Below are 18,646 nucleotides of genomic sequence, written 5' to 3'. Positions count from 1 at the left end.
TCCGAAAAGTTCAATTTTCCGTGTTCTGGTTGTGTTTTCTGATGCTAATATTTAGTTGTCCCTAAACTTGGTTGTGTGAGAAGGCATGGCACATCCACCTATACCTCCATCTTGGCGGAAGTCCTAAGTGCTAATAAATTCTAGTCAGGTGGCATGTTGTAGTTGTCAGGGTACTCACTCCAGAAATAAAATTAAAGAATGTATAATTAATAAGATAAAAGAAAAATGTAATTTAAAAATGTTTAGTAATCCAAAAAGAAAACCAGAGGGGGAAAAGGAACATAAAACAAGTAGGACAAATAGAAAACAAATCATCAGATGGTCAATATAAACTCAAATACATCAGTAACTATATTAAATATTAATTATATTATTGTAATTAAAGGCAAAGATTATCAAACAATTTTTAAAAACTTACAGGAATTATAACTACTTTGGAAAAGTGTTTGGTCTTATCTGCCAAACCTAGACACACATATACACTCTACAAACCAGCAATTCACTTTTAGAAATATACTCACAGGAAAGTATTCATATCTGCACCAAAAGAAGTGCACAGGACATTTACAGCAGGGTTACGGGTAATGGCCACCAGCCAGAACCTACCCAGAGGTATCAACGGAAGAATGAACAAATTCATACAACACAATATAGCAATGAGAAAAAACACTCCATGACTACACACTACAACATGAATGAATCTCATAAAAGTACTGTTTTTCCAAAGAAACTAGACACAAAAGAGTACATATGGCCTGATTTCATTATTATAATGTTAGAAATGTAATGTTAGAAATTAGGATAGTGATTACCTTTGGAGGGGAGTGGTGACCAAAAGGGGTCCATGTTCTGTTTCTTTATCTTGGTAAGTATATAGATATCTCCATTTTACAAACATTCACCAAGCTGTGTCTTTATGACTTACACATAGTATGGTATATTTCAATTAAAAGTTTACTTTGTAAAAATCATATCATTAAAAGTATTAGAATTGGCAGCAAGTTCCGTCCAGTTATAAGAGATAAGACAATTTATTGTACTTCTAGAAGGAAAAGATGAATGAATACTCTGGAAAGGGCATTTGAAGATGCCAAAGAGATAATAAATTAAGCTATTTAAGGATGAAGAGACAGAATTCATTCATTCAGCAAAATATTTTAAATTCTTACAGTCCAAGAGCTTTTTGAGGTATTGGAGATCCAAAGATTAATTAAGTCCTCTTGTCAGAAAGGTGACTGCGTAGTGGGAAAGGGGCCATTCTTGGACATAACAATGAAAACTGTGTTTTGAGCACCTTCCTTGAATTAGGCACCATGCTCCGCAGTTTTGTCGCTTCTTACCTAAAGCTGACAACAATCCATTGAGGACTTTTTCTTCCCTTTGAGGAAACAGGAAATAAGTTGTCCTTAGTCTGTTTGACCTCAAAGCCGTGTTCCTTCTGGTACTTTACTCAGCCATTGGATGGCATTTCAGAAGAGAAAGAACTATGTGATTAGATTTCAAGTGGGAGTCACCATAAATTCCAGTGATGATGTCTTGGAGAAGGCGTATACATGGGAGGCCTAGACCCTGAAAAATGAGCACACGGGGAATAGCATTTGATGATCTGGAAATGGATTTAGAGAAACAAAAGTCTTTGGTTCTGAGTACGGGCCAGACTTTCGAAGAAGGCAGCAGAGATGTGTGTGAGACTGAGATGGGGAAGTGCTGTTTCTTTGGAAGGGGGTCGAAGGGTCTAGGTGCTTTTTATAGACTTTCCACCCAGTGCCTTGTTTTCAAGCTGCCCCTGAACCCTCCTGCTATAAAGGTGTCTGGTCTCTCCAATTCCTGAACCTTTCTGGAGTTTGTTGGTTTTTAAATGTTGAGATCATAGTGTATGCACAATTTTATAGCCAGCATTATTTTTATTTAATATTTTATCAAGGGCATTTTCCCAAAGGAAAGTGCTTGTTATTAAAAACATCCCTATTCGAATACCTTTCAGCCACCATAATAGAAAAGATCTGGATTCCCAGGATTTCAAGCCAAGGTAGTCACATGTGTAATGCATGTTTAAAAAACAGCAGGAAAGAAAAAACCTGAACACAGAATAAAGTGTAAGTTGGAACACTTACCCTCATACTAATGCATCTTGTATGGTTTAACTACTACAAGAAGCAAGCAGTATGAGGCCAGGGAAAAACTGAGGTCTCATACATTGGATCATTTTAAGTAGCCCATTGTATTAATTAGGTTATTGATCCAGCTGCTAAAACAGCGACCTGAATTAATGATGGCTTTTGCTAGGTACAAGTTTACTTTCGTTCTTGTTACAATCTGAGTATGATATGATGGCTCCACCTAGGATCCTTCCATCTCGTCATCCTGATAGTCCTAGGCTGTTTCCACCGTTTCCAGGATGAAAGTTGGCTTAACTACATTCCAGGATGCAAACTTCTTCCTCTTAAAGGCATGTTTTACACATTTTACTTCTCCACACGTCATTATCCAGAAGTTACTAGAAGCTTGGAAAATATTCTAGCTTGCTAACAATGTACTCTGGGCTGTATAAGAATCAGGTCTAGTATGGGGGACAGCTCATGGTCCCCATCATATTCTGAGCTTAACAAAATCAAGGTTGCTGAATTTAGACTAACATAGTGCATTGTTAAATTCTGATCTTTGTAGTGCAGCATTTTTCTACTTGTTTGTGTTAAAGTGATGATACCTACAGAACTTAAAACTAGGTAAAAGCTATATAGATCTGAGAGAATATGAAAAATTAATGCCTTGTACTCCTTTACTTACTGAAATTCAGTGAATTCATCACATCCTTTGTCCATTCTGGACAGTGAAACCAAGCTCTTACAGGCCTACTTTTGCTTCTAATGCTAATAATGAATTTTCAGAACTAAGGCTCAAAAAGGCATACCTTTATAATGACCAACAGCAATAGAAAAGACCAAGATACAAAAAAGGAGATGCACCTCTAGCACAGCAGTAGAGGAAGAGATATGGTTCTGTTTCATAGAACCAATTCAAAGAGTCTGCTTTGATGAGGTGCTAAATTAAGAACATTCATAAGAATATCAGTCTTGCTTTCCTGTGCAATATGAAAACTTCTCTGAATAGTCATAACCCAGAAATGTATTTTCTTCTCCGTTGTTGGAAGTATAATTTTAACAAAAGATATTGTAAAATTAAGACTTTTGGAACTGTTACTGCACAGTGCAAAGATAACCTTGAAGAGGGCTTGTAATTCTGATTGTCTTAATAGTTTGTTGCCTTGGCAATAATGCTGTAGTTTACATCTGAATTCCTAAGCAACCCAAAGACTTTGAACTTTGCTCTATAAAATCAGAAGAGGATCATTTGGTCAGTTCTCTTTTCCCACAATACAGTGGAGAAAAATAAATTCCTATTATACGCTCGTCAACTTCTTATTTTAACAAAGACTGAAAGCCCTTGTTCCTTCTGATTCTTTACCCAGCCACTGGATGGTATTCAGGAGGGGCTAGATTAACAAGGGCAATTGCCTTTCTTTTTTTCTATGAAAAGCTAATATCTAATATCCTTATCTTTGGGAATTTATGCGATTCTTGTTTTCAAGTTATCTAACAGCGTTGCTTTCTTTTTTTTCCCATATAGACTGTCCTTCATCCTCCTGGGTTCAGTTCCAAGACAGTTGTTACACTTTTCTTCAAGGAAACATCAAAGTAGAAAGCCTGGAGGATGTCAGAAATCAGTGCACTGGCCATGGTAAGGAGCTTATTCTTTTTTGTTTCTCTCAGGAATCAGCAAATAGTTTTCACTAATTTCTTTTAAAACAATGGCTTTGTTGTAGCTCTCTTTGACCTGGATCCTTACAATAATTTTATTCTACAATATGCAAGCCACAGGCAGTGGAATTGGGTGTACACTTAACTCTTGGGGTGGAAGACAGTCATGAGACAATAGAGTCCTAGCAGAGTAACAGAACTTTAGCAACAGCAGTGTCTCTTTAGTGTGCCTGCTTGGTGCCAGGCACTGCGCTTAATATATTTTAAATGACTTCAGTTACTACGACAAACCTGCTAAGTGGTTTATGATTAAGCTCCTTCTGTCAAGAGAATAAAATTAGTTCCATTACTTGTTTTGTTGCATCCGCCGTCACGAGAAACAGAGGTTCGGAGACTTTCAGAATTTTCAAGATGTTACTTTATTGGCCAAGTTTTACCTGCTCAGGGGTGAGCTCTCTGAGTGTCCAAGGACACTATGCTCAGAAGAGCTGCAGATGAGAGCCGCGCCCCGGCGCTTACAGCTATGTCCTTATATAGGGGTATGCAAGCAAGCTTTGAACAGAAGCAGATGTGGCTGTTAGCTATTGGCTAGCTCTAAACAGCTGATTGCTATTGGCTTTATTAGGGAAATTGGCGGTTAGCCCTTTTAGGAAGTAAAAATTTCCCTGCTCCTGGTCAGCCTAACTTTAGTTCCTGGTCAGCCTAACTTTATCTGGGACTCGTTTGGGATTGTCCCTTTTCAACATCTGTTTTGGACCTCAACAGTTTAAGGTCACACAGGTAGGAATTGGCAGAGCCAGGATTCAAACAAGGGTCTCTGACTACAGGACAAGAGTTTTTAATGACTGTTATTCAGCCCTGAAAGTGCTGTTTCAGGCATGTATGTGGACAGAAGTCAGGTTTCATAGGACCATGGTGGTAAAGACTGTGGTAAAGAAGTATATATTAAAGAAAAATGAGAAAAGTCTATTTGCTGGAGGATATGCTCAGTGTTCTCTGGGAAATATAGTTGTAACTTCAGATTGTGAAATATTATAAATAAAAATGCTATTTTAAAAAAAGATGTGCTTGGGTGCTCTTTATATATTTGATTTAGCCCAAAGTGCATCCTGTTGTTAAGCTTCTAATTGTTGTGATCATCATCGGCTCAAAATTAAAGTATGTGGACATCTGGTCAAGATGGCAATATAGGTAAATGTACTTGCCTCCTTGCACAACCACATCAAGATTTAGATAACTACACCAAAGAACAATTATCATGCAGAACTGCCTGAAATCTAGCTGAACGGAAGTCCTAAAACTAGGGATTTAAGGAAGAAGCCACATGGTAGGAGAGGCAGAGATATGGAAGGGTCCCACACACAAGTGGGGCAGATAAAAATCTTGGCTAATGAGGTTCCCTGGAGGAGCAAGGTGTCCCAACCCCATACCAGGCCCCCAGCCCAAGTTCTAGTGCCAGGAAGAGAAGTCCCTGTAACTTCTGGCTGTAAAAACTGGCTTGGATTGAGGCTAAGGGAGACAGAGGCTTCTAGAGTCCCAGGCAGATCCTCCTAAAGGGTCCACACGTGTACTTACTTGAATTTACTCCCTTTACCTAGTGCCTCCCTCAGGCACTAGGGTAGCAACTTGAAAGGAACCAGGAACATATAGGGAGGAAATAAGTTGTCTGGCATCAGGACAAGAGCTGTGGGGGCAACTTTCTCTCAGACAACAGTGCTGGCAGAGGTCATTATTTCTTTTCTGAGATGCCACCACCTCTAGCACAGAGCCAGTGGGCAGATGCCATATCTGAGTCTCCATCAACCTCGCTTGCACTGTTCTCCCGGCCCTGATGATTCCCTGAGACCCTACCCCAAGCAACTTACTGGCCCACCCAAGCTGTTTCCAGTGGCTTTTCCATACTAATAAGCATGTCTTGACTCATGATTTGACATTCCTAAAATCTCTCGAAGAAGTAGCACCTGGCCTTGACATGTGGCATACCTCTCACTAAGTGACCCCAGACCCATAACTAGCAGCGGCCAGCCTTGGTTCACAGCTTGGCCTCACTTGGGCACCTCCAAGCCCAGGCCAAGTAACACCATCTGCAGATTGCTTTGTTGCTCATGCTGGGTGGTCCTGGGCAGAATATAGGCAGCAGCTGACCTTGGCCTGCCCCTCCCAGGAGGCCCCAGAGCCAGCACATCCAGTGGACAGCTTTAGAGCACCTTGAAGCACCACCCAGCAAGTTCCACAAGCAACATGCTTAAGGTGAGGACCCAGCAGGCACTAGAGCCCCACTGAAGTGTATTCTGCTCTGTAGGGTGGCCCCTGCACAACTGATTTTCCACGGTGGTTGGTGGTTGCAACCAGTCCTTGCAGCTGTTTGGCCTGGGGGTAAATCCCTCTCATTGACAAGCCAACAGTAATCAAGGTTCATCAACTACAACAAACACATGAGGTGGTTCCAGCCAAGATGGAGGTATAGGTAGAAACACTTTGCTTCCTCACACGACCAAAAGAAGGATAACAACCAATTTAACAACAATAAACAACCAGAACTGCCAGAAAATCAAAATGCATGGAACTGTGACAACCAAGGAGTTAAAGAAACTTTCATCTAGACTAGTAGGAGGGGCAAAAACAGACAGCCAGGCAGGGAGGGCCCGTGGCAAAGCTGTGGACCGTATGGGCCACATGTAGGCAGCACTGCCTGACCGGGAAACTAGACTCAAAACCTCTGGTTGTAAAACACTGTGGGGATTGCGAAGGTGGGTGAACTCCCAGTTTCACAGGAGAGTTCATTGAAAAGTGGGGCTAGAGCAAGCTGTATCATTCCTTCTCAGACCCCTCCCCACAGACAGCACCACGATGCAGCAAAGAGGTTGCCCTACCCTGTCCAATACCTAAGGCTCCATTCCTTTTCAACATAACAGGTGTGCTGGGACAAAGCTATATGGCCCAAATGAAAGAACAGATCAAAATTCCAGAAAGAGAGCTAAATGAAGAGGAGATAGACAATCTGTCTGATGCAGAGCTGAAAACACTAGTAATTAGGATGTGCACAGAAATTCCTGAGCTTGGTTGCAAAATGAAAAAAGAAGTGAATGCTACACAAAGGGAAATAAAGCAAAATATACAGGGAACCAACAGTGATGGGAAGGAAACGAGGACTCAAATTAAGTATTTGGAACAAAAGGAGAAAATAAATATCCAACCAGAACAGAATGAATAAACCAGAATTCAAAAAATGAAGAGAGGCTTAGGAATCTCCAGGATATATTTAAATGTTCCAACATCCAAATCATAGGGATGCCAGAAAGAGAAGATAAAGGACTTCTTTATCCCAGTGGTGGCTCAGTTGGCTGAGCTACTTGTTCTAGCTACTCAATTGGGTGGCTACTTGTTCGAACATTGTCCCATAGACCAAAAGGTTGCAAGTTCAATTCCAGGTCAGGGAACATACCTAGGTTGTGTGTTTCATTCCTGGTCAGGGCACATACAGAAGGCAACCCAGTGATGTTTCTCTCTCACATTGATGTTGCACTTTCTCTCCTTCTCTCTCTCCCTTTCTTCCTCCCTCCCTTCCTCTCTCTCTAAAAAGCAATGAAAAAATGTCCTTGGTTAAGGATAAAAAATCATATTTATTAGAGAAGAAATAAAGGAAGCTTAGAAGGTTTTAGTCCTAGTAAGTGCCACATAGTACGTAATACATAATTATTGTTTCCTTTTGAAAAACTCTTACCTGCTAAGTGGTGTTGAACATTGGCTCTTTGAAAACAAGATAAAATTTCCCATATGTCAATTTGGTTTCATTTAAAGGGAATTCAATAATAGGAATTTTGCTGGTCTTAAAAGTTTCAGAAAATGAGTTTTCTCCCACAACTATTTTATGTCTTTTTTAAAAACCCTTTATATTAGGTATACTTAGACATAAACACAGATTTCAATTACAGACATTATAATGGAGGCTGACAGGCAGGGGAAGACAGGTCACTATACTCTTAATGGCTTCTATAAACCACAGGAAGTTCATTGTGCAGCTCAACTCATCTCACACAGTTAAGCAACTGCTTACTGTACAGAGGCACAGTTCGCACTTGGGACTGACTTCCTCTAGAACTCAGTTGTAGTTCCCTGTATTAACTGTTTTTCTTTAGCAAAGCAAAACAAAACTGAAAACACCCAGCAATGTCGTGGCCTGATTTTTGATTGCTTGTTTCAATGTCCATTAACTCTACTTGTTCAAGCAGGGTAACCATTTAGGAATTTTAAATTATTGTGTGTAAATTTGCTTATATAATTTGTCTTGTGTCTAAAGAAAAATAGGTTCCCCCCCGTAGCTCGTACATTTTATACAAGCTAAAATGTATAAATATAGCTTGTTGAACTGATTTTTTAAAATTTCTCATACATTTCTGATAATCTTACCTTTTTTTTTTTTTTTTTTGATAATCCTCTTCACTTGCTTACACTCTGGACATACCATTGCATTGATAAGTAAGAAAATCAGCTAAAATTAGTTTATAATACTGTTGTTACTTATTAGTGGGTAGGAGAGTGTTTTGTTTTAGAACAGTGGTGACCATTAATTCACTATTTGCTATGTATATAGAAGGAAAGCACAAGAAATACCAGAATATTTACATTCGCATTTATTAAAGCATCACAGCTATACAAAATTATATATATATGTATTTTTTAAGTATTTATTTATTTATTTCTAGAGAGAGAGAAAGGGAGAGAGAGAGGAAGGGAGAAATACATCAGTGTGCAGTTGCCTCTCACATGCCCCCCACTGGAGACCTGGTCCAAAACCTAGGCATGTGCCCCGACTGGGACTTGAACCTGTGACTCTTTGTTTCACAGGCTGGTACTCAATCCACTGAGCCACACCAGCCAGATCCACAAAATCATATCTTAAACCTATTGTTAAAGTACGAGGGCCCCCAAGACCCCAAAATTTATTTATAAAAAATTGTGTATTTATTCTTACATGTTTAAAGTTCTGTCACCTTCAAAGTACTCCACATTTGATGCAATAGACTTATCAAGACATTTTTTCCACTGCTCAAAAACCGTTTTTGAACTCATTCATTTTGATGTCTTTTAGTGTTCTGCTGTTTTTCCACCCGCCTCCCCCCCACCCCCGCCCCGCCACCTCTTCCACATCAGTAAATTATGTCACGTGGAGGGCTTCTTTTATCTGGGGAAACAAGAAAAAGTTGCTTAGGGGTAGGATCAGGTGAACAGGAAGGGTGAGGAATGGGGATTGTGCTGTTTTAGTAAAAAACTGCTAAACACTCAGCATGATTTGTAAATCACCCATCATGAAATAGGCAAAAGCGTTGAGTCTTCAAAAAATGCAGTTGAATTTTTCTTGAAGTTGAATGCAACCTCTCATAATTCTGGCTGGTACAGTGGTACAGATGGGTTCCTAGGAACTCACCTAGCAGGGGAAGCCTGTACTACAAGGGGACCACCCTCCAGAGTTAATAGTCAATTCAGGTTTTTCTCTCCACCACCATATATATATATATATATATATATATATATATATACACACACACACATATACATATATATAACCATATATATATACACACACATATATATACACACACACATATATATGTATGTATATATATGAAATAAGTGACCTGTTACTTTTTGAGCTACAGAGAGCTATATTTAGAAATATTGTCTGTGCTTTGTGCTAATTTACTTGATGTCACCTCTGTTTATTCTTGATAATATTATTCATTTAGGAAAATATTTGTGAGAGGCTGAAGTTTTTCTTAGTTTGCAACATTTACCCTTAGTTTATATATTATCATTATAAGAGAAAAAATATTTTCAATCTTTCTTTTGTGTGATCTATGAGTTATGTCACTAGCCATAAAAAGAATTAAATGCCCAAATTACATCTAAGCAGGGAGTGTCACTGGTAACACATTGCTAAAAAGAATTGCTTGTGTGTGTGTGTGTGTATTCTTCAGGGTCTTAAACTTTCATTTGTTAAAGAAAATGAAAATGTGTCTTACTTGCCTGACAGTAATATAAGTTAATACAGTATTTAATTAGATTACAATGTTCAAAATCATTGAAGTTTCACTGGCTGCTACAGGGTCAGAGAAAAGGATGAAAAATTCATCTCTGAACACTTAAGCCTAAAGTATAATGTAATAAAATATTTCCCTTGAGGATTTTTGTAGTGTGGCATTTTGGTCACATGTCACAGGCATAAGTAAGTATTGGGGTAAAACACACTCAGAATCTAAATGACATTTAACAGAGAGGATGGCATCTGGAACTGGTAGGAAAACCATCAGAGATTTTAGAAATGGAGATGTGACTCAAAGAAAGAATCTTGATGAACCTTGACTTTGGATTAATTAAAATATTATTAATATTTTAAAGTCTAGTCTTATTTTTCTTTTCTTTTCAAAGTTCTTTCTTAGTTACACAATTAATGCACAATCGCTGTAGAAAACTCAGAAAAACACATATGCAAATATTTTAAATATAAAACAAAATCACTTAAAATCAGAACACTCTGAAGAAATGTGATGACTGTCAGTGTTTTATATCCTTCTAGACAACCCCCTGGCCCAGCAAATATATTTTAATAAATATTTGCCTTTTACATAAATGTATATGGATACTAGGCAAACTGTTCTGTAATCTTCATTTTCCCTTAGCAATGTCTTTTCATGGCAGTAAATATAAACTATATATTTCCTAATAACTGTACATTTTTCTTCTCTATATGACATAATTGATTTAATCACTCTCCTTCTATCAATTATTTAATTATTATTAAATTATAGTATCTATTACTAATTATTAATAACATTGCTTATTTAAATATTAATCACTCATTATTATTAGTTGTTATTAATAATGATTATTATTAAATGGAAATAATATTATTACTCAAGCCTTTCAGTGTCGTGAGCCACCTGTGATGAGCAGCAGTGATTGTGTCCATTTGATTTGAGCACAGAGCCAATGATTGCCTTATCGTGATTGTTAAGGATTGCTAGGTCACAGAATACTGTGTGTACTTTTTAATTTAATTTAATTTTTTGAGGTGTAACTTTTTTCATTTAATTTTTTTCATGATCATTTATTCCCCTTATGCCCACTCCCACCTCCACCACCCACCTTTCCCTCTACACTCACTACACTGTCGTCCCTGTCTGTGAGCCCTTTTTCTTTTTCCCTCCAGTCCTTCACCACCCAAACCCCCACCTTGAGCTGTCCCCCTGCTCTCCATCTATGAGTCTGTCTCTGTTTCTCTTGTTAGTTCATCTTGCTCATTAGATTCCACATATCAGTGAAAGCATGTGGTATTTGTCTTTCTCTGACTGGCTGATTTCACTTAGCATCATGTTCTCCAGGTTCATTCATGTTATCGCAAAGGGTAAAATTTTCTTCTTTTTTACAGCTGAGTAGTATTACGTTGTGTAATATGTACTGTAATTGTTTTCCTTTGTATACATTACAAGAAGGGGGATAACTGGATAAAAAGGCAGGTCCATTTTTAATTTTTTGAGCTATCTCCATACTGTTTTCCACAGTGGCTACAACAATCTGCATTCCCACCAACAGTGCAAAAGGGTTCTCCTTTCTCTGCATCGTCACCAGCACTTCTTCTTTGTTGACTTATTGAAGCTAGCCATTCTGACAGGCGTGAGGTGATATCTTACTGTGGTTTTAATTTGAATCTAATGATTCCTGATGTTGAGTATCTTTTCATATATCTACTATCCATTTGTATTTCCTCTTTGGAGAAGTGTCTATTAAGTTCCTTGGCCCATTTTTAAATTGGATTGTTTGATTTGTTTTTGGTGTTGAATTTATAAGTGATATGTAAGTTCTGGATATTAACCCCTTCTCAGAGGTACCGGTGAATATGTTCTCCTGTTCAGTGATTTTTTTAAATGTATTTTTTATTTTATTGATTATGCCATTACGTTTGTTCTATTTCCCCCTTTCATTCCCCTCCACCCTGCACACCCCCTCCCCTACCATTCCCCCCTTTAGTTCATGAACACGTATCTCAAGTTCTTTAGATTCTATATTTCCCCTACTATTCTTACCCTCCGCCCTATCTATTTTCTATCTACTGTCTATGCTACTTATTTTCTGTACCTTCTCCCCCCTTCTCCTCCTCCCACTCCCCTGTTGCTAACCCTCCTTGAGATCTTCATTTCTATGGTTCCACTCCTGATCTAGCTGTCCTTTTAGTTTGCTTTTGTTTTAGGTGTGGTTGTTAATAACTGTGAGTTTGCTGTCCTTTCACTGTTCATGTTTCTTTAACTTCTTTTTCTTAGATAAGTCCCTTTAACATTTCCTATAATAAGGGCTTGGTGATGATGAACTCCTTGAATTTGATCTTATCTGAGAAGCACCTTATCTGTCCTTCCATTCTAAATGAAAGTTTTGCTGGATAGAGCAATCTTGGTTGTAGGTCTTTGGATTTCATGACTTGGAATACCTCTTTCCAGCCCCTTCTTGCCTGTAAGGTCTCTTTTGAGAAATCCGCTGACAGTCTGATGGGGACTCCTTTGTAGGTGACTGTCCCCTTAGCTCTTGCTGCTTCTAGGATTCTCTCCTTCATTTTAATTTTGGCTAATGTAATGATGATGTGCCTTGGTGTGTTCCTTCTTGGGTCCAACTTCTTTGGGACTCTCTGAGCTTCCTGGATTTCTTGGAAGTCTATTTTCTTTGCCAGATTGGGGAAATTCTCCTTTATTATTTGTTCAAATAAGTTTTCCACTGGTGGCTGTACCTTTCCCCCTTCTGGTACCCCTGTAATTCGGATGTTGGAGCGTTTAAAGATGTCCTGGAGGTTCCTAAGACTCTCCTCATTTCTTTGAATTCTTGCTTCTTGACTCTTTTCTGTTTGGCCATTATTTGCTTTATTCTGGTCCACTCCATTGATTTGAGTCCCAGTTTCCTTTTCATTGCTATTGGTGTCCTGTGCAATTCCATTCATTTCAATTAGTTTCGCCTTCATATATTTGTCTAATTTGTCAGTATAATCAACCAGTTCTGTGAGGATCCTGATGACCAGTGTTTTAAACTGTGCGTCTGAGAGTTTTGCTATTTCTTCATCACTTAGATCTATGGGCTCTGGGGCTTTGAGATCTTGCGACATTTTTGGTCTGTTCTGGCCCTCTAAGTGTGAGAAGCGGTGCCTTGGACTCCCAGGTCCCTGGGTTGTGACGCTGTATGTGGGGGCGTGGTCAGAGCGGGGAAATGGCGGCGCCCTCTGCTGTTTCTCACAGCTGGGTGAGGATTAGCGTCTTAGGTGGTTCACCTGGGCCAGGCCACTCAGAGTCGCTGGGTTATGATGCTCTATGTGGAGGTAGGGTCAGAGCGGGAAATGGCGGCGCCCTCCACTGCTGCTTGCTGCGGGGACCCGCCAGGCCCCGGTCCAACTGCCCACTCCCTCGCCTGTCCACACGCGCACAAATGCGCGACCACAGTCAACACGCAGCACGCTCCCCTGCTGTCTCCCCCGCGGTCGCTCGCCTGGTCATTCGCTCGGTCACTCACTAGGTCCAACCCTGCGCCTGGATTCTGCGCGTCTGGATTCCGCGCCTGAGTCCGGCTGACTGAGACCTCCTGTGCAACCCCGCTTCACCAGCCACTGGTTTCGCCCCTTACCGGTCAGGCTGAAGAATTTGTTGTTAACGGACTTCCGAAAAGTTCAATTTTCCGTGTTCTGGCTGAGTTTTCTGTTGCTAATATTTAGTTGTCTCTAAACTTGGTTGTGTGAGAAGGCACGGCACATCCACCTGTGCCTCCATCTTGGCGGAAGTCTATGCTCTCTCACTTTTTTTTGAAGTCTTGTTTCTTCATATTTTCCCGTTTGGCCATTTTTTTTCTTCCTTCTGGTTCACTCCCTTGATTTGAGTCCCAGTTTCCTTTTCATCACTATTGGTTTCCTGTGCATTTCCATTCATTTCAATTAGTTTAGCCTTCATATGTTCCTCTAACTTATGACTAAAATCAATCAGTTCTGTGAGCATCCTGATCACCAGTGTTTTGAACTGTGCATCTGAAAGTTTGGCTATTTCTTCATTGCTTAGATTTATTGGCTCTGGGGCTCTGAGTTTTTCTTGAGCCATGTTTTGATCTGTTTGTGTCTGTTACATATGAGGAGAGGCGCCTTAGATGTTCACCAGGGCGGGGCCACCCAGGTCGCTGGTTTGTGACACTGTATGTGGGGGCGGGGTCAGAGAGGGAGCAATGGCAGTCCTCTCCACTCACCCATGCCGCCTCACTGCCTGCCCCCACCTGTTTATCTGAGCGCAAATGTGCGAGCCCGCTGCCCTGTGCCGGGGCCTGCCCAGTCCGTCTCAATGCATGTCTCTTCACTGGTTTATCTGCTCGCAAATACGTGACCGCAGACAGCCAGCCACGCCAAGCCTTCCCTGGGTCTGCCCGTAGCTACCCTGCACCTGGGATCCGCGCCCTCGACTGCCTGTGTGCTGCCCTGGTCGGGGGATCTTTTTTGCCCGACCCACTCTGCTGCTGGCTTCACCCCTCTCACTGGTTTAGCTGAGTGGTTCGTTGTTTTCGGACTCCATATCGTTCCATTTTCTGTGGTTTGGTTGCGTTTATTATTGTTAAAACTTTATTGTTTTTAGATTTGGTTGTGCGAGGAAGCAAAGTGTTTCCACCTATGCCTCCATCTTAGCGGAAGTCCGAGTTGTTGATTTTTATTTTCTTGATGTTTTCCTTTGCTGTGCAAAAACTTTTTAGTTTGATATAGCCCCACTTGTTTATTTTTTCTTTTGTTTCTCTTGCCTGAGGAGATATATCAGACACAATATTGCTACAAGCAATGTCTGAGATTTTGCTGCCTATGTTTTCCTCTAGGATTTTTATGGTTTTGGGTCTAACATTTAAATCTTTGATCCACTTTGAGTTTATTTCTGCGTTTGGCGTAAGAAGGTGGTCTAGTTTCATTTTTCTGCGTGTATCTGTCCAATTTTCCCAATATCGTTTATTGAATAAACTATCTTTAGCTCATTCTATGTGCTTGCTTCCTCTGTCATATATGAATTGGATACAAAGGTATGGGTTTATTTCTGGGCTCTTTATTCTGTTCCATTGATCTACATGTCTGTTTTATGCTAGTACCATAGTGTTTTGATTACTATGGACTTATAGTGTAGTTTGATAGATGTAGAGTGATTCCTCTGATTTTGTTCTTCTTTTTCAAGATTGCTGTTGCTATTTGGGGTCTTCTGTGGTGCCATATAAATTTTTGAAATGTTTGTTCTAGTTCTGTGAAATATATCATTGGTATCTTGATTGGAATTATGTTGTATCTGTAATCTGTAGATTGCCTTGGGTAATGTGGACATTTTAATGATCATGGGGTATGATCATATCCATGAACATGGGGTATGTACTTCCACTAATTTGTCTTCTTCATTTTCTTTCGTGTGTCTTATAGTTTTCTGAGTACAGCTTTTTTTTACATCCTTGGTTAAATTTACTCCTAGCTATTTTATTCTTTTGAAAGCAATTTTGAAAGGGATTGTTTTCTTAATTTCCCTTTCTTATAGTTCATTATCAACACATATAAATAAAACTATTTTCTGGATATTTATTTTATATACTGCTACTTATATGAATTCATTTATCAGTTCTGAGAGTTTCTTGGTGGAATATGTAGGGTTCTCTATGTACGGTATCATGTAATCTGCATAATGACAGTTTGCTTCTTCCTTACCAATATGGATGACTTTTATTTCTTCTTCTTGTCTGATTTCTGCAATAGGACTTTCCATACTATTAGGTGGGCCAAAAAGGTTTTTTGGGTTTTTTTCCATAAGATGGCTCTAGTAGTATTTAGTGGTCTTCAACTTCATTTGAAACAGTTTTGTTAGATTGCATTGTGACAGCTATCATATCAATGTGCATTTTTAAAAAAACTTATCAAATTGGTGATTTCTTTGTATAGTCATTTTAATATTGAAGATAAAAGAAAATATGCACTATTTTCAGCATATAATGCTTTCTTATTTCAAGAAAGGTAAAAATGCAACTAAAATGGCAAAAAAGGATTTTTGCAGTGTATAGAAAAGGTGATATGACTGGTCAACGTGTCAAAAGTGGTTTGTGAAGTTACATGCTGGGGATTTCTCATTGGATGATGATGCTCCATGGTTGCATAGACCAGCTGAAGTTGATCGCAAGCAAATCAACACATTAATTGAGAACAATCAATGTTATACTGTGCAGGAGATACCCGTCATACTCAAAATATCCAAATCAAAGTAGTTATTGATGAAAATATAAACTATGCCTTTTACTTTATGGTAACTAGTAAACTAACTTTTTGGCCAACCCAATATGGTGAATATGAGAGATGAAAACAGACATCCCTGTCTTGTTCCAATCTTAAGGGGATGCCTGGAGTTTTTGCTTATTGAGTATGATGCTGGCAGTGGGTTTGTCATATATGGTCTTTATTATGTTAGGTATAACCTTCTATTCCCACTTTGCTGAGAGTTTTTATCATAAATGGGTGCTGGGTTTTATGAAATACTTTTTCTGCATCTGTTATATAATCATGAGATTTTAATTTTGTTTATATGGTGTATGACATTTATTGATATTTGAATGTTGTACTAAGCTTTCATCCCTGGAATAAATTCCACTTTATAATGTTACATGACTTTTCAATGCATTGCTCTACTCGGTTTGCTAATATTTTGCTGAGGATTTTTGCATCTATGTGCATTAGGGATATTGGCTTATATGTCCTCTTTTTTTGTAGTGTCTTTATCTGACTTTGGAATTAGGGTAATGATGGTTTCATAAAATACGCTTGGGAGTCTTCCCTCCTCTTGAATTTTTTGGAATAGTTTGAGGAGAGGTGTTAGTTCTTTTCAGAATCTTTGGTGAAATTCACCTGTGAGCCATCTGGTCCCGGACTTTTGCTTGTTGGGAGTTTTTTGATAACTGATCCAATTTCACTAGGTGTAATCTGTCTATTCAGATTCTCTGATTCTTCCTGCTTTAGTATATTATATATTTCCAGAAATTTATCCATTTCATCTAGGTTGTCCAGTTTGGTGACATAAAGTTGTATGTAATATTTTCTTACAGTCTTTTGCATTTCTTTGATTTTGTTTTTTATTTCTCTTTTATTTCTGATATTTATTTGGGTCCTCTCTTTTTTTTTTTCTTGATGAGTCAGGTTAAAGGTTTGTCAATCTTGTTTATCTTTTCAAAGAACCAGCTCACGGATTCATTTAAATTTTATATATTTTTAAGACTATTTTGTTTATTTCTGCTCTGATCTTCATTGTTTACTTCCTTCTACTTACTGCGGACTTTGTTGTTCTTTTTCATGTTCCTGTAGGTGTAGAATTAGATTATTTTTTCCTGCTTTTTCTTGTTTCTTAAGATGGGCCTGTAATGCTATGAATTTCCCTCTTAAGACTGCTCTTCCAATGTCCCGCAGATTTTAGGTTGTGTCCTCATTTTTATTTTTTAAGGTATCTTTTGATTACTTTCTTGATTTTGTTGTCGACCCTTTCATTGTTTAATAACATGTTATTAGCCTCCATGTCTTTGTGTATTTTTCAGTTTTCTTCTTGTGATTCATTTCTAGTTTCATAATCAGAGAAGATGCTTGATGTGATTTTAGTCTTTTTAAATTTATCAAGACTTATTTTGTGTCCGAACATGTGGTCTATCCTAGTAAACATTCCATGTACACTTGAAAAGTATGTATACTCTGCTACTGTGGGGTGAAATGCTTTCTGGATATCAGTTAGATCTACTTGGTCTAGTGTGTCATTTAAGGCCACTATTTTCTTGTTGATTTTCTGTCTGGAAGACCTATCCTTTCAAGTGGGTGTCTTGTTAAAATTCCCTCCTATGACCACATTTCTTTCAGTCTCTCCCTTTATGTCCTTCAGGATTTGCTTTACATATTTAAGTGATCCTACATTGGGTGCATAAAGATTTACTAGGGTTATATCTCCTTGTTGGATTTTTCCCTTTATCATTATGTATTGTCCTTCTTTGTCTCTTACTTTAGCTTTGGTTTAAGGTCTATTTTGTTGGATATAAGTACTGCTACCCCAGCTTTCTTTCCCTTTCTATTTGCCTGAAATATTTTTTTCCATACCTCTACTGTTAGTCTCTGTGTATCTTTTGTTCTGAGGTGGGTCTTTTGGAGGCAACATGTGTATGTTTTTTTTTCTTATTCATTCAGCTGCTCTATGTCTTTTGATTGGAGCATTTAAGCCATTTGCATTTAAAGTGCTTATTGATATATATGTATGTATTGCCATTTTCTTCTGGGTTATTTTTTCTTCTTAAACAAGCCCTTTAACATTTATTGCAGTACTGCTTTGGTGGTAACAAACACCTTTAGCTTTTTCCTATCTGGGAAGCTTTTCTTTTTCCTTCAATTTTGAATGATAGCCTTGCTGAATAAAATAGCCTTGGTTGTAGGTCCTTGCTTTTGTCACCATGAATATTTCATGACAATCCCTTCTGGCCCAAAATGTTTCTGTTGAGAAATCAACTGACAGTTTATGTGAGATTGCTTGCAAGTAACTGCTTTTCTTGTGTACCATTTCAGATTTTCTTCTTGACTTTAAGCTTTGGCATTTTAATTATGATGTGTCTTGTGTGCTTCTTTGAATCCATCTTGTTTGGAACTCTTCTGGCTTCCTGTGCTTATGTGTCTTTTTCCTGTACCTGGTTAGGGAAGCTTTGAGTCATTATTTCTTCCATTGGGTTCTTAATCCCTTGCTCACTCTCTTCTCCTAGTATCCCCATGAGGTTGATGTTGTTACAATTTATGTTGTCCCAAAGGTCCTTCAAACTCTACTTATTTTTTAATTCCTTTTTTTTTTTTT

At 38.6% G+C, this 18,646-nt stretch overlaps 1 protein-coding gene across 1 annotated transcript in view; it reads left to right on the top strand.

Annotated features, from left to right (window-relative positions):
• Positions 1 to 18,646, top strand: part of LY75 (lymphocyte antigen 75) — a 166,697-nt gene that overhangs the window by 125,796 nt on the left and 22,255 nt on the right. The window contains exon 35 of the mRNA XM_037140431.2: positions 3,628 to 3,738. Within this exon, the coding sequence (XP_036996326.2) occupies positions 3,628 to 3,738 (111 nt within the window). The remainder of the gene's footprint in view (positions 1 to 3,627; positions 3,739 to 18,646) is intronic.

This window comes from Artibeus jamaicensis, unplaced genomic scaffold (genome assembly GCF_021234435.1).
Source record: "Artibeus jamaicensis isolate MK-2021 breed Jamaican fruit bat unplaced genomic scaffold, CSHL_Jam_final contig_936, whole genome shotgun sequence".
Classification (NCBI taxonomy): Eukaryota; Metazoa; Chordata; class Mammalia; order Chiroptera; family Phyllostomidae; genus Artibeus; species Artibeus jamaicensis.
Note: the sequence above shows the minus strand (reverse complement) of the source record. Positions and strands in the feature narration are given on the sequence as shown.